The 16935-nt window shown below is 40.7% G+C and overlaps 1 protein-coding gene across 5 annotated transcripts in view; it reads right to left on the bottom strand.

Moving 5' to 3' along the window:
• Window positions 1–16935, bottom strand: part of atp2c1 (ATPase secretory pathway Ca2+ transporting 1) — a 72665-nt gene that overhangs the window by 16321 nt on the left and 39409 nt on the right. For all 5 annotated transcript variants that reach the window (XM_049584859.1, XM_049584855.1, XM_049584858.1 and 2 more), the window contains 11 exons: window positions 16182–16217; window positions 15913–15974; window positions 12870–12978; window positions 10011–10166; window positions 9671–9739; window positions 9336–9411; window positions 9162–9228; window positions 8237–8361; window positions 5524–5621; window positions 4343–4438; window positions 1804–1893 (listed from right to left, as the gene is read on the bottom strand). In XM_049584859.1, the coding sequence (XP_049440816.1) occupies window positions 1804–1893; window positions 4343–4438; window positions 5524–5621; window positions 8237–8361; window positions 9162–9228; window positions 9336–9411; window positions 9671–9739; window positions 10011–10166; window positions 12870–12978; window positions 15913–15974; window positions 16182–16217 (984 nt within the window). The remainder of the gene's footprint in view (window positions 1–1803; window positions 1894–4342; window positions 4439–5523; window positions 5622–8236; window positions 8362–9161; window positions 9229–9335; window positions 9412–9670; window positions 9740–10010; window positions 10167–12869; window positions 12979–15912; window positions 15975–16181; window positions 16218–16935) is intronic.

The raw sequence follows: 16935 nt of genomic DNA, 5'->3' as shown, positions 1-16935 counted from the left end.
CAGCCAGGAAGAGTTTGAATGTGTTTCCTGTTTCAGGGAGGGAGAGATCATCTCCTACTCTGGTTGCGGGCTCATTACGCAGTGTTGGGCAGTAGCATCACAACAACTAACTTATCTCCATTTCTCAGTAGCGTGGTGGTGATGTCACCACTTTCTGAGTCAAACAGCTTTTCAGTAGCGAAGCTGATTAATTGAGTCGTTCGGCAGCGTCCACAAAAGTTAGAAGCTCTTTTTCCAGGAAAAGCTCTGAAATGCAGCGGACTTTATTTCTGTGGAGGTCTGGATAACAGTCAGGATAATAAAACTGAGGATAAGTCATGTGACTGATGCCAGCATCACACTGAGACATGTAGATGAGGGAAGCACTTCCTGTATGACATCACATACCAGTCCTGCAGATTGTTCTGCTCGCTGCTTTTCTTGGCAAGACCCACCATACTCTGCTTCTGATTGGCTACGCTGCACTTCTTGACGTGTCTCTCACGTGTCTCGACCACAGACTGAATATATTTAGTAAATTTACAGTGAACACCAGAGAAACAGACACAACAAGGGCCGAAGGAAGAGCTGAGAGACAGAAGACAGAGAGGGACATACTGATGTCACGTGTTATGTGCAGGACATGTTCATGTTCTCATGTCCAGAAAAAGTTACTGGAGACATGTTCAAATGTCAAAGAGGGGGAAGTTTTAATATAAGTCTATTATTTTATAATAAACAGTTAAACTGAATATTCTTTTGCTGCCTCTCTGTTTGGCTGACAGTTTTCACTGAGAAAACGCTGATTTGAAAAGTTGTGAGTTACTTTGGCCATTAGCTAGTAGCTTAGCTGCTACATTTCTCTGTGGATAGCTTCAATGTGGTGAAACTTCATTCTGATGTAGAGTAACTGTTACCTTAGCTCACTACATTTTCCAAGTAGTTTGCCCAACACTGCCAGCACTTGAATTTTTGTTTTTAGCTGAGAGGATTTCCATAATTGCGTTTTGCTCGATGCTTTTGCTACGTGATTTTGTTGATGACTTGCGACCAGTTAAGAGGAGCAGCCTTCGTCAGCAGTCAGTGACAATATATAACAGTCATCTCTATTATGCATCACCTCACCCTGAGGCCTCCTCGAGCATACGGTCAAATGTACACACAAAATGCACGAGCTAACACATGATCGCCTCCAGGCGGAGATAACCAACAGTGTTTCTGTCTTCCCTTTCTGTCAGGATGAGAGCTCTGCCTGAGGGAGCATCCTGCTGTCCTCATGGTCTACGACGTGTCCTCGTTTCCTTTGTTGCATGACATCTTTCTGTCAACACAATTCCTCTCTGTCTCTACTTGTTACTGTCGACCAGAGAAAGGAAAATAAATAAAACTGAAGAAGTGAAGTGTTTCATGTCGTCTGGCTTTTACTGATTCTGGTTCTGATTCTTTTTGGTTAAATTCTTCTGTATGCTTCCATGCACAGTTGTAACATCAACACTGTGCTGTTACATTACATTACAGGTTACATTTATCCCTTCATTTATTTGTGTGGTGCAGTAACATTTTTGTAGATTCATTACAGGATGGAAGCCCTGTAGGTCCAAACTTCCTGGTTTCAGCTTCTTAATAAATCCCTAGTTCTTTTAAGTGTGTCATTTCTTTCCTCGAGCTTGAACTTTATCAGTTAATTTATCTGATTTTTCCCCTCTAAATCTGAGCATGTGAAATAACACCTGTTAGCCGTCGTGCACCGGTGGCACCAACGTGAGTCCAGACTGAATGCAATTTGGGGTGAAGGCTCAGAGGCTTGAGTGTTTGTTTTTTTACCTTCATGGCGAGGGCGATGAGCGCTCCCTCCGTCGGCCGTCCCAGCAGATTGTTATTCCTGATGACCGAGTCGTTGCACACACAGCCAACCTAACGTCACACACAAACACATTCATCCATTAATATCTCTTCTCATATAAGAAGCAAACACAGACAGTATAAATAAAGTATGTTTTGTGTTTCACAGCATTTGTTGAACTTGTAGTGTGATAAAAAAAAAAACAAATACTCTCCTACAGTGGGATTCTGACAACGTTAATCATCTTAAATGTCAACATTTTTAAATATTTTGAGTATTGAAGAGCTTCTTTGCATATGACATCATACATTAGCACACTTTCCAGATGTAGGGCAAAGACGAGCAACACTGCACAAACACCTGTGATTCACACTATTTTCAGCTGTTCCTGCTGATTGGGAAAAAACAAGGGCTACTTCTGGGTCCCGAAAATAATCATACATGAAGAGAAGATGTGAGAACACAGCAGATGTGGATCAATAAACATTCATCATTACTCTGGAGGTGTGGAGTTAACTAATGTCAAGTTAAAGCGTTGTGCTAAGCATGTCTTGAGTTGGTGTTGCCTCCGGGGTTGAAAAATAAAGCCAATGTTAAAGTGCCAAACACTGCAGCTCCTCTAATGTCCACTTGAGGCTAACTAAGAGCGAGGCAATAACCATAGACCTCCATGTTTATAAGCCTAGCTTTACAGCAGAGATAAATATGTTTGCAGCCTGGTATGAAAAACAGTTTTGGTCACTGTAACTAATTTCAAGTTTTTTTTTATATGACTTATCTCTTTGTATTTTAGACTTAAAGTTATGCATAATTGAGGGCTGGTATCTGCCATGGTGACAACACTGGTAAAGTAAACATAATCGTGACGTAACGCCAGATTTACAGAGTACAGGCGTAGCCGTATCTAATTCAGTTTTCAGTTTATAAAAGATAATTATAATGTTCTGGCTACCTAAAAAGTCTTGTTCAGCGTTTAATTGTACTGACAGACCCTCTAAGGAGTTGGACATTCAGTTTTTCCGCCAAGTACATTTTGTTTTAAAGATTTTAAGCATGTTTTGTTAGCAAAGTTGAGCATGACCATTTTCACAGTTAACCACAGCTGTAAATACACTGTGCTAACCAAGCTAGCAGCTAGTGTTAGGATTAGCTCCAGCCTTTCCTCCAGTGATGGTCACTTCTGACTCCAAAACTCCAAGAGGCTTCAAAACAGGGGTCCACAAATCCATGGGTGACATCATGGCGACTATGTCCACTATTTTTAAAGTCTATGAAATTGCCAAGAAAATTATCAAGTGCCGTGACTATGTTCTTTGGCCACAACCCAGATATTTAATGACGTTTCACCAGTTGAACAAGTAGGTAGAAAACAGTAGCTTAAGTTAGGCAGCCAGTGGCCTGACGCCCGTGGTGCATCATGTACAGAGCTGAAACACAAAAAGACAGTGATTCCCAAGCGCACTACCTCATACGCCAAAGAAAGAGCAGAGGTTGTTCAATGCTAATTTGGCTCCAAGGTCGAAGACCCAACTGCACACAAAATAATTATAACCTGTAGACTCTTGTACGCTTTCATGTGGCTCACCATCTAATGTTAGTAATGTTAGGATGCATGACGGATGAGCTAATGTAAAGACGATCGTGTCAACACCTGACAACTCAAATTCCTGATGATACCTGCAGCCTACAGGTTCATCCAACTCTTTTATGAAGTCACCATCCTCTAGGGGTGGAAAAAAAAAATCGATACAGCTTAGTATCATGATATTTTGCATCGATCTTTTATAATATACATTAGCAATTTTTTCAAATACACATTCTAATACCACTTTTGGTACTAGAATAATAAAATCAGTTGTTTTTTCGGTCCACTAGATGATGCTGATGTTTATTTCCTGGTGAGGTCAGCAGAGGTCTCAGTCTGCAGCATTTGGAGGGAAGTTCAACAAAACAAAGATGAAGGCACCAGAGAAAGAAATCAGAAATGTGCTGTCTGCGTTTAAATCAAACGTCTGGGATTATTTTGGATCTTTTAAGACAGAAGGAGGACTTGGATGTGACACATGAGATTTACAGCACTGTCATAAGAGAATAAAATACTCTGGGAATACTACGAACATGAGGGCTGACCTCACACTCCACCATTCAGAGATAGCATTAGCTGCTGCAGCCATGCTAACACTGAACCCATCTGCATCCATACAGCGCTGGTAAAAACCAAGGCTTTTGTTACATGTTAAAAACACGTGAACGCTGTCTCACGTTCTCCAAACTAGAGCAGGACACCAAAGTCACAGCAGAGCAAACACTGCTGAACTCCTGCAACAGACGACACTTCTAACATGAGTGTTGTCATTCAGTTAGCAGGATAACTGCATGTGAAGTGTTTCGCTCATGCACTCAAATCGGTCCTCTTCTGCACATTATAATAGTCATGTGATGGCAAACAAGCTGTTAACTCAATATTTACAGATAAGTGAAAATAATTCTCCAGAGTTTTCCTGCACCTGTTGGACTCACCTCTACGATCTTGCTGACTGACGGGCAGGAGAAGCCGTGGATGATCTCTCCATCCAGTAAAACTTCTCCTGTTCCGTTGTAGCCGACGCCCGTCACCTGCAGAACAACATCACAGGACAACAACTCAGACACAAGGACACACTAACAACAGGCAACTCACTCTACTGATACACGTTTAAAACAGAATAAACAGACGGTTGTCACATTCATATTCATATTCAGTCAGTTCCTGTTGGTGTTGGAAGACTTCTTCTGTGTCAGTAGACGACTTTGTCTGATGTTACAGGTCATATCATCGTGTCATTAAAAAGACATCCAGTTAAAACCAGACGAGGTCTCCTGGTCCTCAGTCACCTGACCCATTTCTCCCAGCATGGCTGCTGGGACTTCCAGATGAAGGAAGTGGGTCGGGCTGCAGGAGACTGACTGAACCTTCCTCAGGTGTCACATGCCACGTTACAGCAGCGCTCTCATTTCTCAGCTGTGATTTCATTTAAATAATTCGACAATATGTCATTTAACCTTCATATGGTTTTACTGTTTACTACCCGACTGTATCTCTTGATGTCTCTCTACATTTATTACCTCTCATTAAGCATTTACATTTACTACACTCACATTTACAATTAGTTAACTTTACTATTTGCTTTATGTCTTTAGAGCTTTAAAGAGCTTATTAGGGTGCCCCATTTCACATACTAGTATTTTTAACTGTTTTTTGTGGAAAAAACTGAAACTAAACCATCAATTTTGTAATTTAAATATACCGCAAATATATATTTTATGTTATATATGTTATATTTTATCTTTATATTTTACTTCTGCACCATTTTATGTCTAAGATTTTCTTTTTATACATATTTTATGAGTGCTGTTGGAGTGAGTGCTTCTATGTCATCGTGCGTATGACAATAAATAACTTGAATTTTTGCCAATATCTGCCTAGTTTCTATTTTTATATTAATTTTTTTTCATGAAAAATATGTTAATTACACCTGTAGCATTAACTGCAGTTTCAGGCCGTTAAATCCATCAAGAAACACACACTTAACACATTGTCTCGTTTGGACAAAGTGTCAAATTAGACTTCAAGCTGGCATATCCACGTATATCTAAACTTTTATTCTGCTCTGATGATGATTATAATGATGATGATGATGAGTGATGAAGGGGGTTCAGACCTCAACATGGAGTCCATCGGACGTGAACAGCTGAGTGACGGTCATCTCGTTCTTGGTCAGCGTCCCCGTCTTATCTGAGCAGATCACGTTACAGCAGCCTGACGGAGGAAACAATGTTACTGTTAACAGGAAGTAACACACCCGATATAAATCTGTTATAAATGAGCTAAATGAAGCTGCACTTATTAATACGAGCATTATTATAATCGTGTTCTTGTTTGCTTGTACCTATATTTGTTGTTGTAGTTTTTCAGCAAATTATTTAAAAAAATGAATCGTAATCAAACAGGATCGGGAACTTTTTGTTTCTTTGCTGATTTTTATGAATTCTTCCATTTTAAGGTTTTAGCTAATTCTTTCATTTAATTTCTGCCATTAACAAATAAGCTTAAGCTTTTGAATCAGGGACTTAATAAATTGTTGTTTTGCTCTCGTAGTTACAGTAACATCTCTTTTAAATCACTTCTTAAAAAACAATTTAAATTTTTGTTTATATTTTTATTGGTAGTTTATTTTTTCTGTCACTTTATATTTCGACAACATTTCAGAGGAAGATGTTGTACTTTTTACTGCACAATATTTATCTGACAGCTGCAGGTGGGGATTAAATATTTTGTTTACTACACACACTGTATACAACTTTATTTTTGTCTATTAAACAAGTATAATGAAATATAATACTAATATATAATAATAATAAAATCTGTCATTACAGTGAGATAATTTCAACCTGTTTTAACAGATTTATTTTTACAGGTAAGAGATTTTTTTAAGACTCTTTCATCTCTAAAAAAACTTACTGAAACAAGCTGATTTCAGACAGCAGCTGGTTGAAATAACTAAAATACATTTTTTCACTTATTTCAAGAAAGAAACAAACACAATCAGCCCCACCTTTATCAGCTGATAATAAAATGTTGCTCTCATCAGTAACAGATGAAGTAAAAGCTGTTGTGTTGTAGATGTGATATGATAACACAGTGTGTATTAAAGGACAACTTCAGTATTTTTCAACCTGGGCTCTATTTCCCCATGTGTATCTGTGCGTATGATTCATGGGTACCACTCGTTCTAAAATTGGTTCAGTATTGAGCCGCGAAACGAGCTAAAACTAGCCTGGTTCCAGACCATAGACCCCGCCCACTCAACTGAGGAGGCTTGCATCTCTGGTCTGGCATACTGCAATGAATTTGCAATTTATCTCGTCCAAACAATGGACGGACCAATGAACGCCAGGGGTCTAGCAATTAGCCAATCAGCGCCACGCTGATGTCAAGCTGTACGCCGGTGGGTAACTGGTGAGGATAACAACAATGGCGACCGCTACAGATCCTACAGACCACATTAACGATGCTATCGAGGTATTTCGCCACTACTCGCGTTAACGGAGGACCAAATTAAGGAAGCTGCTAAACTGGATTTAACAGCGATGCAGCTGGACGTGCACGACGACGGAGACATTTTAAACGGGCAATGCTCGCTTGTTTTCGGCACCCCCGAGGCATGGATACTAATGACGTCAGATTCTGGGTGAGTCGTTGATCTCTACTGATTGGTTAGGGAAAAATCAAATTCCCTCCCCCTTGTAAATCGCCTTCAATGGAAGCCATGTCAGACTGAAGGTTCTGGGAGCTTCAGTCTGACACTCAGGCTAAGCTAAAACGGTAATGGGGGCAAATGCGTCCCATATAAAATTGCTTTTTTTCGCCACTGACCGGTTCAGATCGCCAGTGTTATCTCTGTAGACAGCATATTGTAGCGGCCCTGGGACAGTAGTGAGTGTGAATGAGTGGAGTCAGCTGTCAGTCAGTGTTGGAGCAGAGAGGGGGAGGGCGTCCCCGCTGGGTACTGTAAGTGAGTATGTGTGTGTGAAGTGTGTGTTACACTAGAAGAGTCAGAGGACGGAGTCTTTTACGTGCTACCCCCTGGAGTGTTACCGGAGTTTTTGGAGTGCTCAAATAAACGGGCCTTTTTCTCAAATGCAAGAGCAGGATGTCACACAACACCTCGTAAGTTACAGCTTTCATAGGCTGCCTTTGTCGGACGGTGAGATGCTGAAGTTGTGGATAGTTGTGCTACAAATGGATGCTAATACTCCTGTCCAGACACTGCGCCTTGCAGACCATCGGGTCTGCAGTGCTCACTTCTCCCAAGATGTCTACTGCCAGCTGAAGAAGAGAAGACATCCAATCCCGAAACACCTCTTCCTCAAGAAAACGGCTGTCCCACGAGTAGAGAGAGCTACAGACACAGTGGAGCAAAGCTCGTGACATCACACAGCCCAGAGGTAAGGGAAACGTTTAGTATGCTATTTACAGAGACAGCACTGGCGATCTGAACCGGTCAGTGGCAAAAAAAACCCCACACACTTCACACACACATACTCATTTACTGTACCAAGCGGGGACGCCCTCCCCCTTTCTGCTCCAACACTGACTGACAGCTGACTCCACTCATTCACACTCACCACTGCCCCAGGGCCGCTACAATATGCTGTCTACAGAGATAACACTGGCGATCTGAACCGGTCAGTGGCGAAAAAAAGCACTTTTATACGGGCCGCATTTGCCCCCATTACTGTTTTAGCTCGTTTCGCGGCTCAATACTGAACCAATTTTAGAACGAGTGGTACCCATGAATCATACACACAGATACACATGGGGAAATAGGGCCCAGGTTGAAAAATACTGAAGTTGTCCTTTAATTAACGTACCCAGAGTTTCTACGATGGGAAGCTTCTTGACGATGGCTCTTTTCTTCACCATGCGCATCACACCGAGCGCCAGCGTCACCGTCACCACGATGGGTAAACCCTCTGGGATGGCAGCTACCGCCAGACTGATGGAGGAGGAGAGGTGATCAGTGATCAATAATCAACACAACACATCACACCAAGTACAAAAGTTAAGGTGAGACAATATTTTATTAGAATGTAACGACCACAGGAGCAAACTTTGTTCTCCTTCCTGCTCTGTGACACAGTCAGACCTCATCAGCTGGTTTTCTAACTGGACCTAACATAAGATCCAGATCTACTGAAGCTGCTCTCAGCTACCTGGGTCCTGTTCTCTGGAACAACCTGCCTGCTGACCTGAGATCTGTCATAAACTGCGTCCACACTCAGGGCTGCAACTAACGATTATTTTCATTACTGATACAAGTATTATTAGTTTTAAACTAGAGCTGGGTATCACCACTGATCTCCTGATTCAATTTGATATTTCATTTACAATACCAACGTTTGCTAGAACTCCAACCTCAACACACAGACATGGGAATGATATCCTTCTGATCATTTAGGGTTCATTTTTATTTTTTAATGACCTGTTCCTCTCAGTAACGACACCATAAATGGTTCTGTTCCTCGTTAATGTCTCCGTTAGTCTTTCTAGTGACGTTGTGTAAATAAACCAGACCTGCTCTACACCTGCTACAAGTCAACCTGTCGGCCATGACAGAGGTCAGTGAGTTATAATCTGATAACAAAAGTAAACTGTAGACTGACAGAGCTGCTGCCAGGGTTCAATCATTTACTTAACACACACACACACACCGCCTCTACAGAGAGGCTTCATTCAGCTCCCAGACTGCAAACATCAGTCAGCTGATTCAGAGTGAAATCCAGAGTGAAATCCTACCTGACACCGATGGTGAACATGTCCAGGATCCTCTTCCCCTGCAGCCAGCCCACCAGCATGATGACCCCTGAGACACGGCACAGGAAACACAGACTCAACATGAACTCTTAACACAGAGATGCTGAGGATGAAGGCTGACAGCGGTGATGATGACTGCAAAACAAACAAACCAACCTATGATGCCGAAGGAGTAGAGCGACAGCTGCTTCCCCAGCAGGTCCATGCTCTTCTGTAGCGGTGTTTTAGGAGCCTGAACACAACAAACAGGAAACAGATTTGTTTACTCAAGTTTTCATGAGCAGATGCAGTGAGAGAATGCAGAGTGAATGCTGACGGCTGAAATGCTTTAAAGCAAACCTGGAGATGCAGAAATGTAAGATGAATTGTTCAAAAAAAAATCATCACGCCCAAATGCTGTTATCACTCTGCGACTGAGCGCCCTGACAGTGGCAGAGGCTGTAGTAGTGAAGCCTGTAGTCATAGTGGTAGTGAGGATCAGGATAATTTACCTCTTCTGCTTGCATCATCTTGAAAACCTCTCCAAACTCTGAGTTCTCTCCGGTTCCTATAACGATGCCCTGAGAAGACAAACAGCTCACATATGAATATACACGACACTTTGTTTGGGTTTCATATTTGCTCTATCTTTCTGCATGGCTACGCGCAGGTGTTTGACTAAACATGTGTCTTCTGCTTTGAGGTGTTCCAGTTTGTGTGTGTTGTTTGTAACAGGATGTAACCAAGAAAAGAACATGTACACAGTGCACAGCCTGTTTCTGACTGAACAAATATCATAAAACTATTTTGATGATTGTTAAGAAAGAAGAAATGTGATGATGCTGCAGGTACCTTGGCTCGGCCGCAGCGCACCAGTGTTCCCATGAAGGCGATGTTGCTGCGGGAGGCGATGTCTCCATTGGTGGATGCTGGCTGGTGGTAGGTGGACTTGGAGCAGGGGGTGGTCTCCCCCGTCAGACTGGACTCATCCACAGACAAGTCAGTAGCCTGAGAGAGGGCGTGAGTGGTCAATGAACAGTAGTTGCTTTTCTAATCAATTATCAAATCAACTACCCGAAAACATAACCAAGAACAAACAGAAGAAAGAGAAGAAAAGAGTACCCTGCACAGATAATGTCCTTTTTCTTCCCAGCAGTATCTTTTGTGAAAGAGTTACCGATTTCTCCTGACAGCATATGTACTTTCAAGGGCAGAGTTGTTGGTAATGCAGAAACTTGTTTACCCATACTCATGAAAGAGCAATAAAGATAATGTACTTCAAGAACGAGTATCATCTGAGTAAAATGTGTCCATATCCGTACTCGTGATGAAGGAAAACCCTCATTTAGATAACTGTGTTTATTCTCATTCTCTAACTAGAGAACGATGTTATGAGAGCAAACACACAGCTCAACCAAGATCAGGAGCAGGATACATTTAAAACAGAATATGACTTGGTTTTCCTTCTCATTCATGGTGATTGCTGACTAATTTTAAAAGTAAATACTGAGCAACAAAACTCACTGTGAAGAAATCTCTCTAGATAAACTGCCCGGGTTTGCGGGGCGCACTGAATACAGCTAGTGTGAGGAGGAAGCGTCGGAGGGCTGTGATACATATTGTTCTATCTCGTCCAATGCTCCAAACATATTGACAGACCCGATGAGTGACTGCCAATGTGAGTAGGCCTGTCATGATAACAAATTTTGTTGGGTGATTAATTGCGTCAGAAATTATTGCGATAAGCGATAATATTGCGTAATATTGTGCTTTTAAGACCATTTTTATTGTTGTTGTAATTTTGCTTTTTTTAGACCATTTTTTAAGCTTATATAATGATAATAAAGGCATATTGATGCAAGTACACCATTTTAAAGAGAAATAAATATTTAACAAGAATATTTACGAAAGAAAATTTAAATATCTGAAATAACACAAAAAATACACCAAAATACATAAATAAATACCTTATAAATACAAAAAAAATAGACTCTCAGTCTCTTATCAAAAATTGCACTTTAAAAAAACAACAACCAAAAACAATATATAAATAATAAATATAAATAAATAAATGCTGTGGCATTTGGTTTAGGAACAAGTTCCCTGTCTTTCTCTTACGCTCAACTCTCATGTCTTTACATGACTCACATGACTTTACTTTGGTTTTTTTGTCTGTTCCGACAGTCACTTTGTCAGATTAGACAACTGTGGAGTCAAAAAAAAAATCCTTTTTATTTGAAACAGATACAGGAAGTGTTGAGTTTGAAATGACGGCGCAATGCATTAAATGTAGCAGGACAAACGGGAGGGGATTAAAACTAAAAATGGAATAATAAATGAGGGCCTGTCTCTAATGTGGTGTGTTTGAGATGAAGCTGGTAGCCTCTGCAGCTGTGCTGAGTAAAGGCCCAGACACTATCTGTGAGTTTGATTCCTTTATATCCTCCATTATGAAGAAAGAACATTGTTTGCTAGCTTGATGCTAATGGCAGTACTCAGCGGGTTGATAAAGTGCCTCTGCTGTTTCCTTTTTACTCTGTGTGCTAACGTCCCACAGGAAATATCTAAAAGGCTGCGCTGTTGTTGTCACACAGTTTCCATGGCAGCAGATCGCTCTGTGTTCCTATTGGTCAAAGTGACGGCTGTGACGGGAGAAGTCGTGGAAGACAAAAGGAAAATCAAACACGCTAGACTTAGACATGACATCAGTTGTCGTCTCCTATGACACACTATACGAGATTAAACGATGGATTATCGTGTACGTCACTCATTGTCATTCACGATCCGAGACGGCACGATACGTTGCTACGTCGGGCTATAAGTGGGCTGATATCATGTAACCTGGATGAATTAACTAAAAAATATCTAAATAAATCCTGCGTGTGGTTTATAAACAGTACGTTTTTCACTGCTGTCGCACTGTGTTGGCTTCACTACCTGCTCAATAACATTAATTCAACTTAGCATGTGCATGTGATCATTTCTAAATGTTTCGGAAACATTTTCTTTTTTGGGTCTGTAATATCCCGGTAACTTCCTATAATGTTTCCTATGAAGGATTATGTATTCTGGTACCAGTTGTAGGAAACATAGAAATAAAGTTTGGAGACAGGTATTAGAGTTTAACGGGTCAAGTGAAGTTTATAACCACCTGTTGATTTCCTTGAAAGGACGGCTCCATTGAAACACAAGCAAATGTATCAGAAACTTCACAGTTTATAGACACTGAGTTGTTTGTTTGCTTGTAGAAATCTGACATCTTTGCACGCTGAGCTGACCTGACCTGCTGTGTACCGTCTAAAAGACTCTGGTTACACCAGCATTTCATTTAAATGAATTAACTGGAGGTGGACCAGCTGAACAGTGGACATATTGTCCCTAATTTTACTACTAAATTTCACAGTCCCTTCCAGGAAGTTGACAAAGAATCCCCAGTTACACATCAGTGCCTTTCTAGGGAATTCATGGAAATGAGAGCTGTAAAATAAAGCCCAGTACTGTGGTTAAGCTGAGCTGCTTTCTGCTGACAGCGTGTGTGTACATGTGTGAGTGTGAACAGTTTGTTCCTGGCAAAATATATATTCATGCTCAGTGAGGCTGCACTGGGAAAATGAAAGGAGAGGCCTGGTACAAACACGACCTAACAATGGCCTTTGAATTGATAATTAAACATCAGTGTGTGTGTGTGTGTGTGTGTGTGTTGGTGCGTACCTCGACGAGGCGGAGGTCAGCAGGGACTCTCTCTCCCACCGACAGACAGACAGTGTCTCCAGGAACCAGCTCTCTGGCCAGCATGTGCTCCAGGTTCCCCTCCCTGATACTGAAAGAGAATCTGAATTGTCAGACTGATCTTTATTTGCATATATACTATTACCCATTGGAGTACAGTGAACTCACTGTCATGTTTGAGATGATGTGAGCTTTGTGACATGGTGCATTATCCTGCTGGAAGTAGCCATCAGAAGATGGGTACACTGTGGTCATAAAGGGATGGACACGCTCAGCAACAATACTCAGGTAGGCTGTGGTGTTTAAACCATGCTCAGTTGGTACTAAGAAAATCTCCCCCACACCATTACACCAGCAGCAGCAGCAGCCTGAAGCGTTGATACAAGGCAGGATGGATCCATGCTTCCATCTGAATGTGGTTTTTCCAATCTTCTATTGTCCAGTTTTGGTGAGAAAACCCGTGTGAATTGTAGCCTCAGTTTCCTGTTGTTAGCTGACAGGAGTGGCACCTGGTGTGGTCTTCTGCTGCTGTAGCCCATCTGCTTCAAGGTTGGACAAGGTGTTGTTGCTTCAGAGATGCTCTTCTGCACACCTTGGTTGGAACCAGTGCTTATTTGACTTCCTGTTGCCTTTCTATCATCTTGAACCAGTCTGGCCATTCTCCTCTGACCTCTGGCATCAACAAGGCATTTTGGCTCACTGGATATTTTCTCTTTTTGGGACCATCCTCTGTAAACCCTAGAGATGGTTGTGCTGAAAATCCCAGTAAATACTCAGACCAGCCCGTCTGGCACCAACAACCATGCCACGTTCAAAGTCACTTCAATCACCTTTCTTCATCATTCTGAAGCTCAATAATAAGGAGAGCAGATACAAAAGGAAACCTTAAAATCAATTAGAAATAAAGAAGGTTGATTTGACACTTTAGATAAGACGTCTCTTCAGTTGAGACTTGAGGATGTGTGTGTGTGTGTGTGTGACTTTACATTTGATTTCAAATTGTTCCAAAGAGGGAGAGTGCTATAATTAATGGTGTACTGATATTGATGAGTATGACAGTACAATACTTTTAACACTGCGTACAGAGATGGAGGGAGGAAGTGGAGAAAAACAAATCAGACTGAGCTATAATCCATTCCTGACAGTTCAGCCACAACAGGAGACCTTCTCAGCTTACAGGCCTGCTGTTACAGGTGTGTGTGTGTGTGTGTGTGTGTGTGTGTGTGTGTGTGTTCGCTCTCTGCCAGGTGAAGGACCAGCTGCTCCTTCATTCTGCTGTTATTTGAAGTGTAAATCGAGTCCTGAGGAGTTTGTTTGAAGGAGCATTTTATGTCTCTGAATCGTCGTCATCAGACGTCTCAGAAAACGCTCCTTCGCTTCAGTGACTTCCTTTAAAGGTCCAGTGTGAAGGATTTACGGGGATATATTGACCGAAATATAATAAGTATGTTCAGTTTAGTGTATAATGACCTGAAAATAAGAACTGTTGTGTATTCATTATCTTATACCGACCCCATCTTGAGACAGGGACAGCTAATTAGTGTGTTGCATCGTTTTTCGCTACATGTTCGTCCCAAAACAAATAAACATTAAACAAACGAACACATTAAAGATGAAGTGAGCTAATCTGTGAGTTGCAGTGCGGAGTATGGGTGGGGACGGGGTAGATAAGGAGGGAGTGTGAGGCTGGTGATCTGTTAAAGGTCTCGTGTTGCTCTTTGATATGGAGGTAAAAACATTTGGCAGGTGATGTTATACAAGTATCATTATTATGTTTTAACTAATAATTATAATGGTTATTGTTTTCCCTTATTTATCTTTTTTAAGTTAGGTTTGCCGCATTTTTTGTACATAATTTGTATGGAAAAGAAGCATGACAATACCATGCTGTGCTATCTTAAAAGTGATGCTTTACATCAGTGCACATTTTGTTGGCGACATGATGAAGAAACATTTTCGACAGCGACCTTTTTTCAATGATGAAAACAAGACAATGACGGGCTAAATCAAAAACCCTAGTAATAAAAATTAAGACAAAATCTATGTTTTGTTTTTGTTGACGAGACGAGACATGACAAAAATGTTCGTGGTGAAATATCGGACATTAAAAGTCAGAACAGTCGTGCTTGTAATGATCTTCAGATGCCTGATGAGCCACAGGCTGGTAAACTCCAGTAAATAGTCTGCACCAGGATGTTTGGGTTGGTGCAAGTTGTGAGCTGTAATTCAGCAGTAAATAATCAGCCGTGTGTGTCTGACTGTGGATGGTGGAGCTGCTGAATGGATTTGTGGAGTTTGTTAGTTGCAGCGGTGGCTGTTAGCAGCTAGCTCCGCTCGCAGCCTTCACAGCTTCACCCCGCAGGACTCCACTCAGTCCGGACTGGAGAAGGTTTGTGGGTTGATGGTGTTTGACAGGCAGGTAGGAGGCTCAGTTATCTGTGAGTGTAGCTGTGCTGTAAGTAAACAGTCTGAACTCAGATCAGTTTTCTCTGACAGAGATGAAAGTTTAGTTTGAATCACCAACTCTGTGAGAGGACACCAGTTTAAACCTCCAGACTAACATGTTGCACATGAAGAAACACGTTATGTTTCTGCTTCTTAACAGTCACATGGATAAGTCAGAGTTCACAATGAACCTGGGGACAAATCCTAGTTGTTGAATAAAAAAAATTGTGGAAAATTTTTTTTTTCAAAGATCTGCTGCTGTTCTGTTTTATAAAGCAAATAAATTAAAAGTCTGACATTTTATTGTATCTTGTTGAGACAAAACAGGCAATTTACTGACATCAGTTTAAGCTCCACTGAACTATTCTCTATTGAATAATAACGGTTGGTTGCAGCACTGCTGGTGAAACTACATATAAAACATTAAAGCCAAACAGCTGACCAGACTGGGTGTACTGTGGGGACTGAACCCTTCGGTGTGAGCTCTGACCGCTGACCTGGACTGAATCACATTAACAAGGCTGTATTAACCACAGAAGAAGAGGAAGAGGAGGAGGAGGAGGAAGGATGAAACTCTCACCAGTGACATTCTGGAGGCACCAGCTTCCCGAGCTCTTCTAGAGACTTCTCTGAGCGGTACTCCTACACACAGATGACAAACAACTCAGATCAACAGAGTTATAAAAACTGTGAGAAAGTCATGAATATATGTATAAAATATATATTCAAACCACACACACACACACACTCTAAATGTGCAGCAGACTACTTAAAGATTCACACTGTAAACATCTTTTTATGTTTGTGGCCATAAACGTTTATGTTGTCGTAGACATAAAGAAGACTCACCTGGACAAAAGCAACTGTCACTACGATGATGATGGCCTGTGATGAGACAGAAACAGAGAGAGAGAGAGAGAGAGAGAGAGAGAGAGAGAGAGAGAGAGAGGGAGAGAGACTGGACACTGAGTTACGTCTCATTTAATGTAGTCGAGAGGTAAAAGCTGACAGACTGACCTCACCTGCTCAGGACAACCAAATATTAAAATGTTGTAAAAATGTATGACTTTACTATCCAGATATTTATACTATTCACGTACTATTTTTTTATTCTCAGAATTTAACAACTTCATTATCAAAATATTTTGAACTGTAGCTTTATTTATTTATATAGCACCTTTCATACAAACATGACGCCCAAATTGCTCCACACAGCAAAACTGAAATAGTCAAAAAAACAAACAAAAAATTTCGCAGGACTAAAAACGGCCTTTGTAATGTTTTCACTTTCTTCTCAAAATACTATGGAAATCAAGTTTTTAAAAAAATTATTTAAAAAAAGAAATTTAAGTATTGTTTTTTTTTTAAACTACTTCAGCTTTTTTCCTCATTAATATTTCTACTATAATGTCAAAATATTATGACTTTAATTTTGAAGAACTGCAAATTAAAACAACTTTTGTAATATTTTGACTGCATTCTAAAAGAGGTGCAACTTTTTCAAAATATTTTGACTCTATTACAAAATATTTATATTTCTTTCTCTAAATACAATAATTTTATTTTAAAAGTATTACAGATTTATTTAAAAAAAATCTTCTCT

Source organism: Epinephelus fuscoguttatus, linkage group LG8 (assembly GCF_011397635.1).
Source record: "Epinephelus fuscoguttatus linkage group LG8, E.fuscoguttatus.final_Chr_v1".
In the NCBI taxonomy this organism is placed as follows: domain Eukaryota; kingdom Metazoa; phylum Chordata; class Actinopteri; order Perciformes; family Serranidae; genus Epinephelus; species Epinephelus fuscoguttatus.
This window is presented reverse-complemented; position numbering and strand designations above follow the sequence as displayed.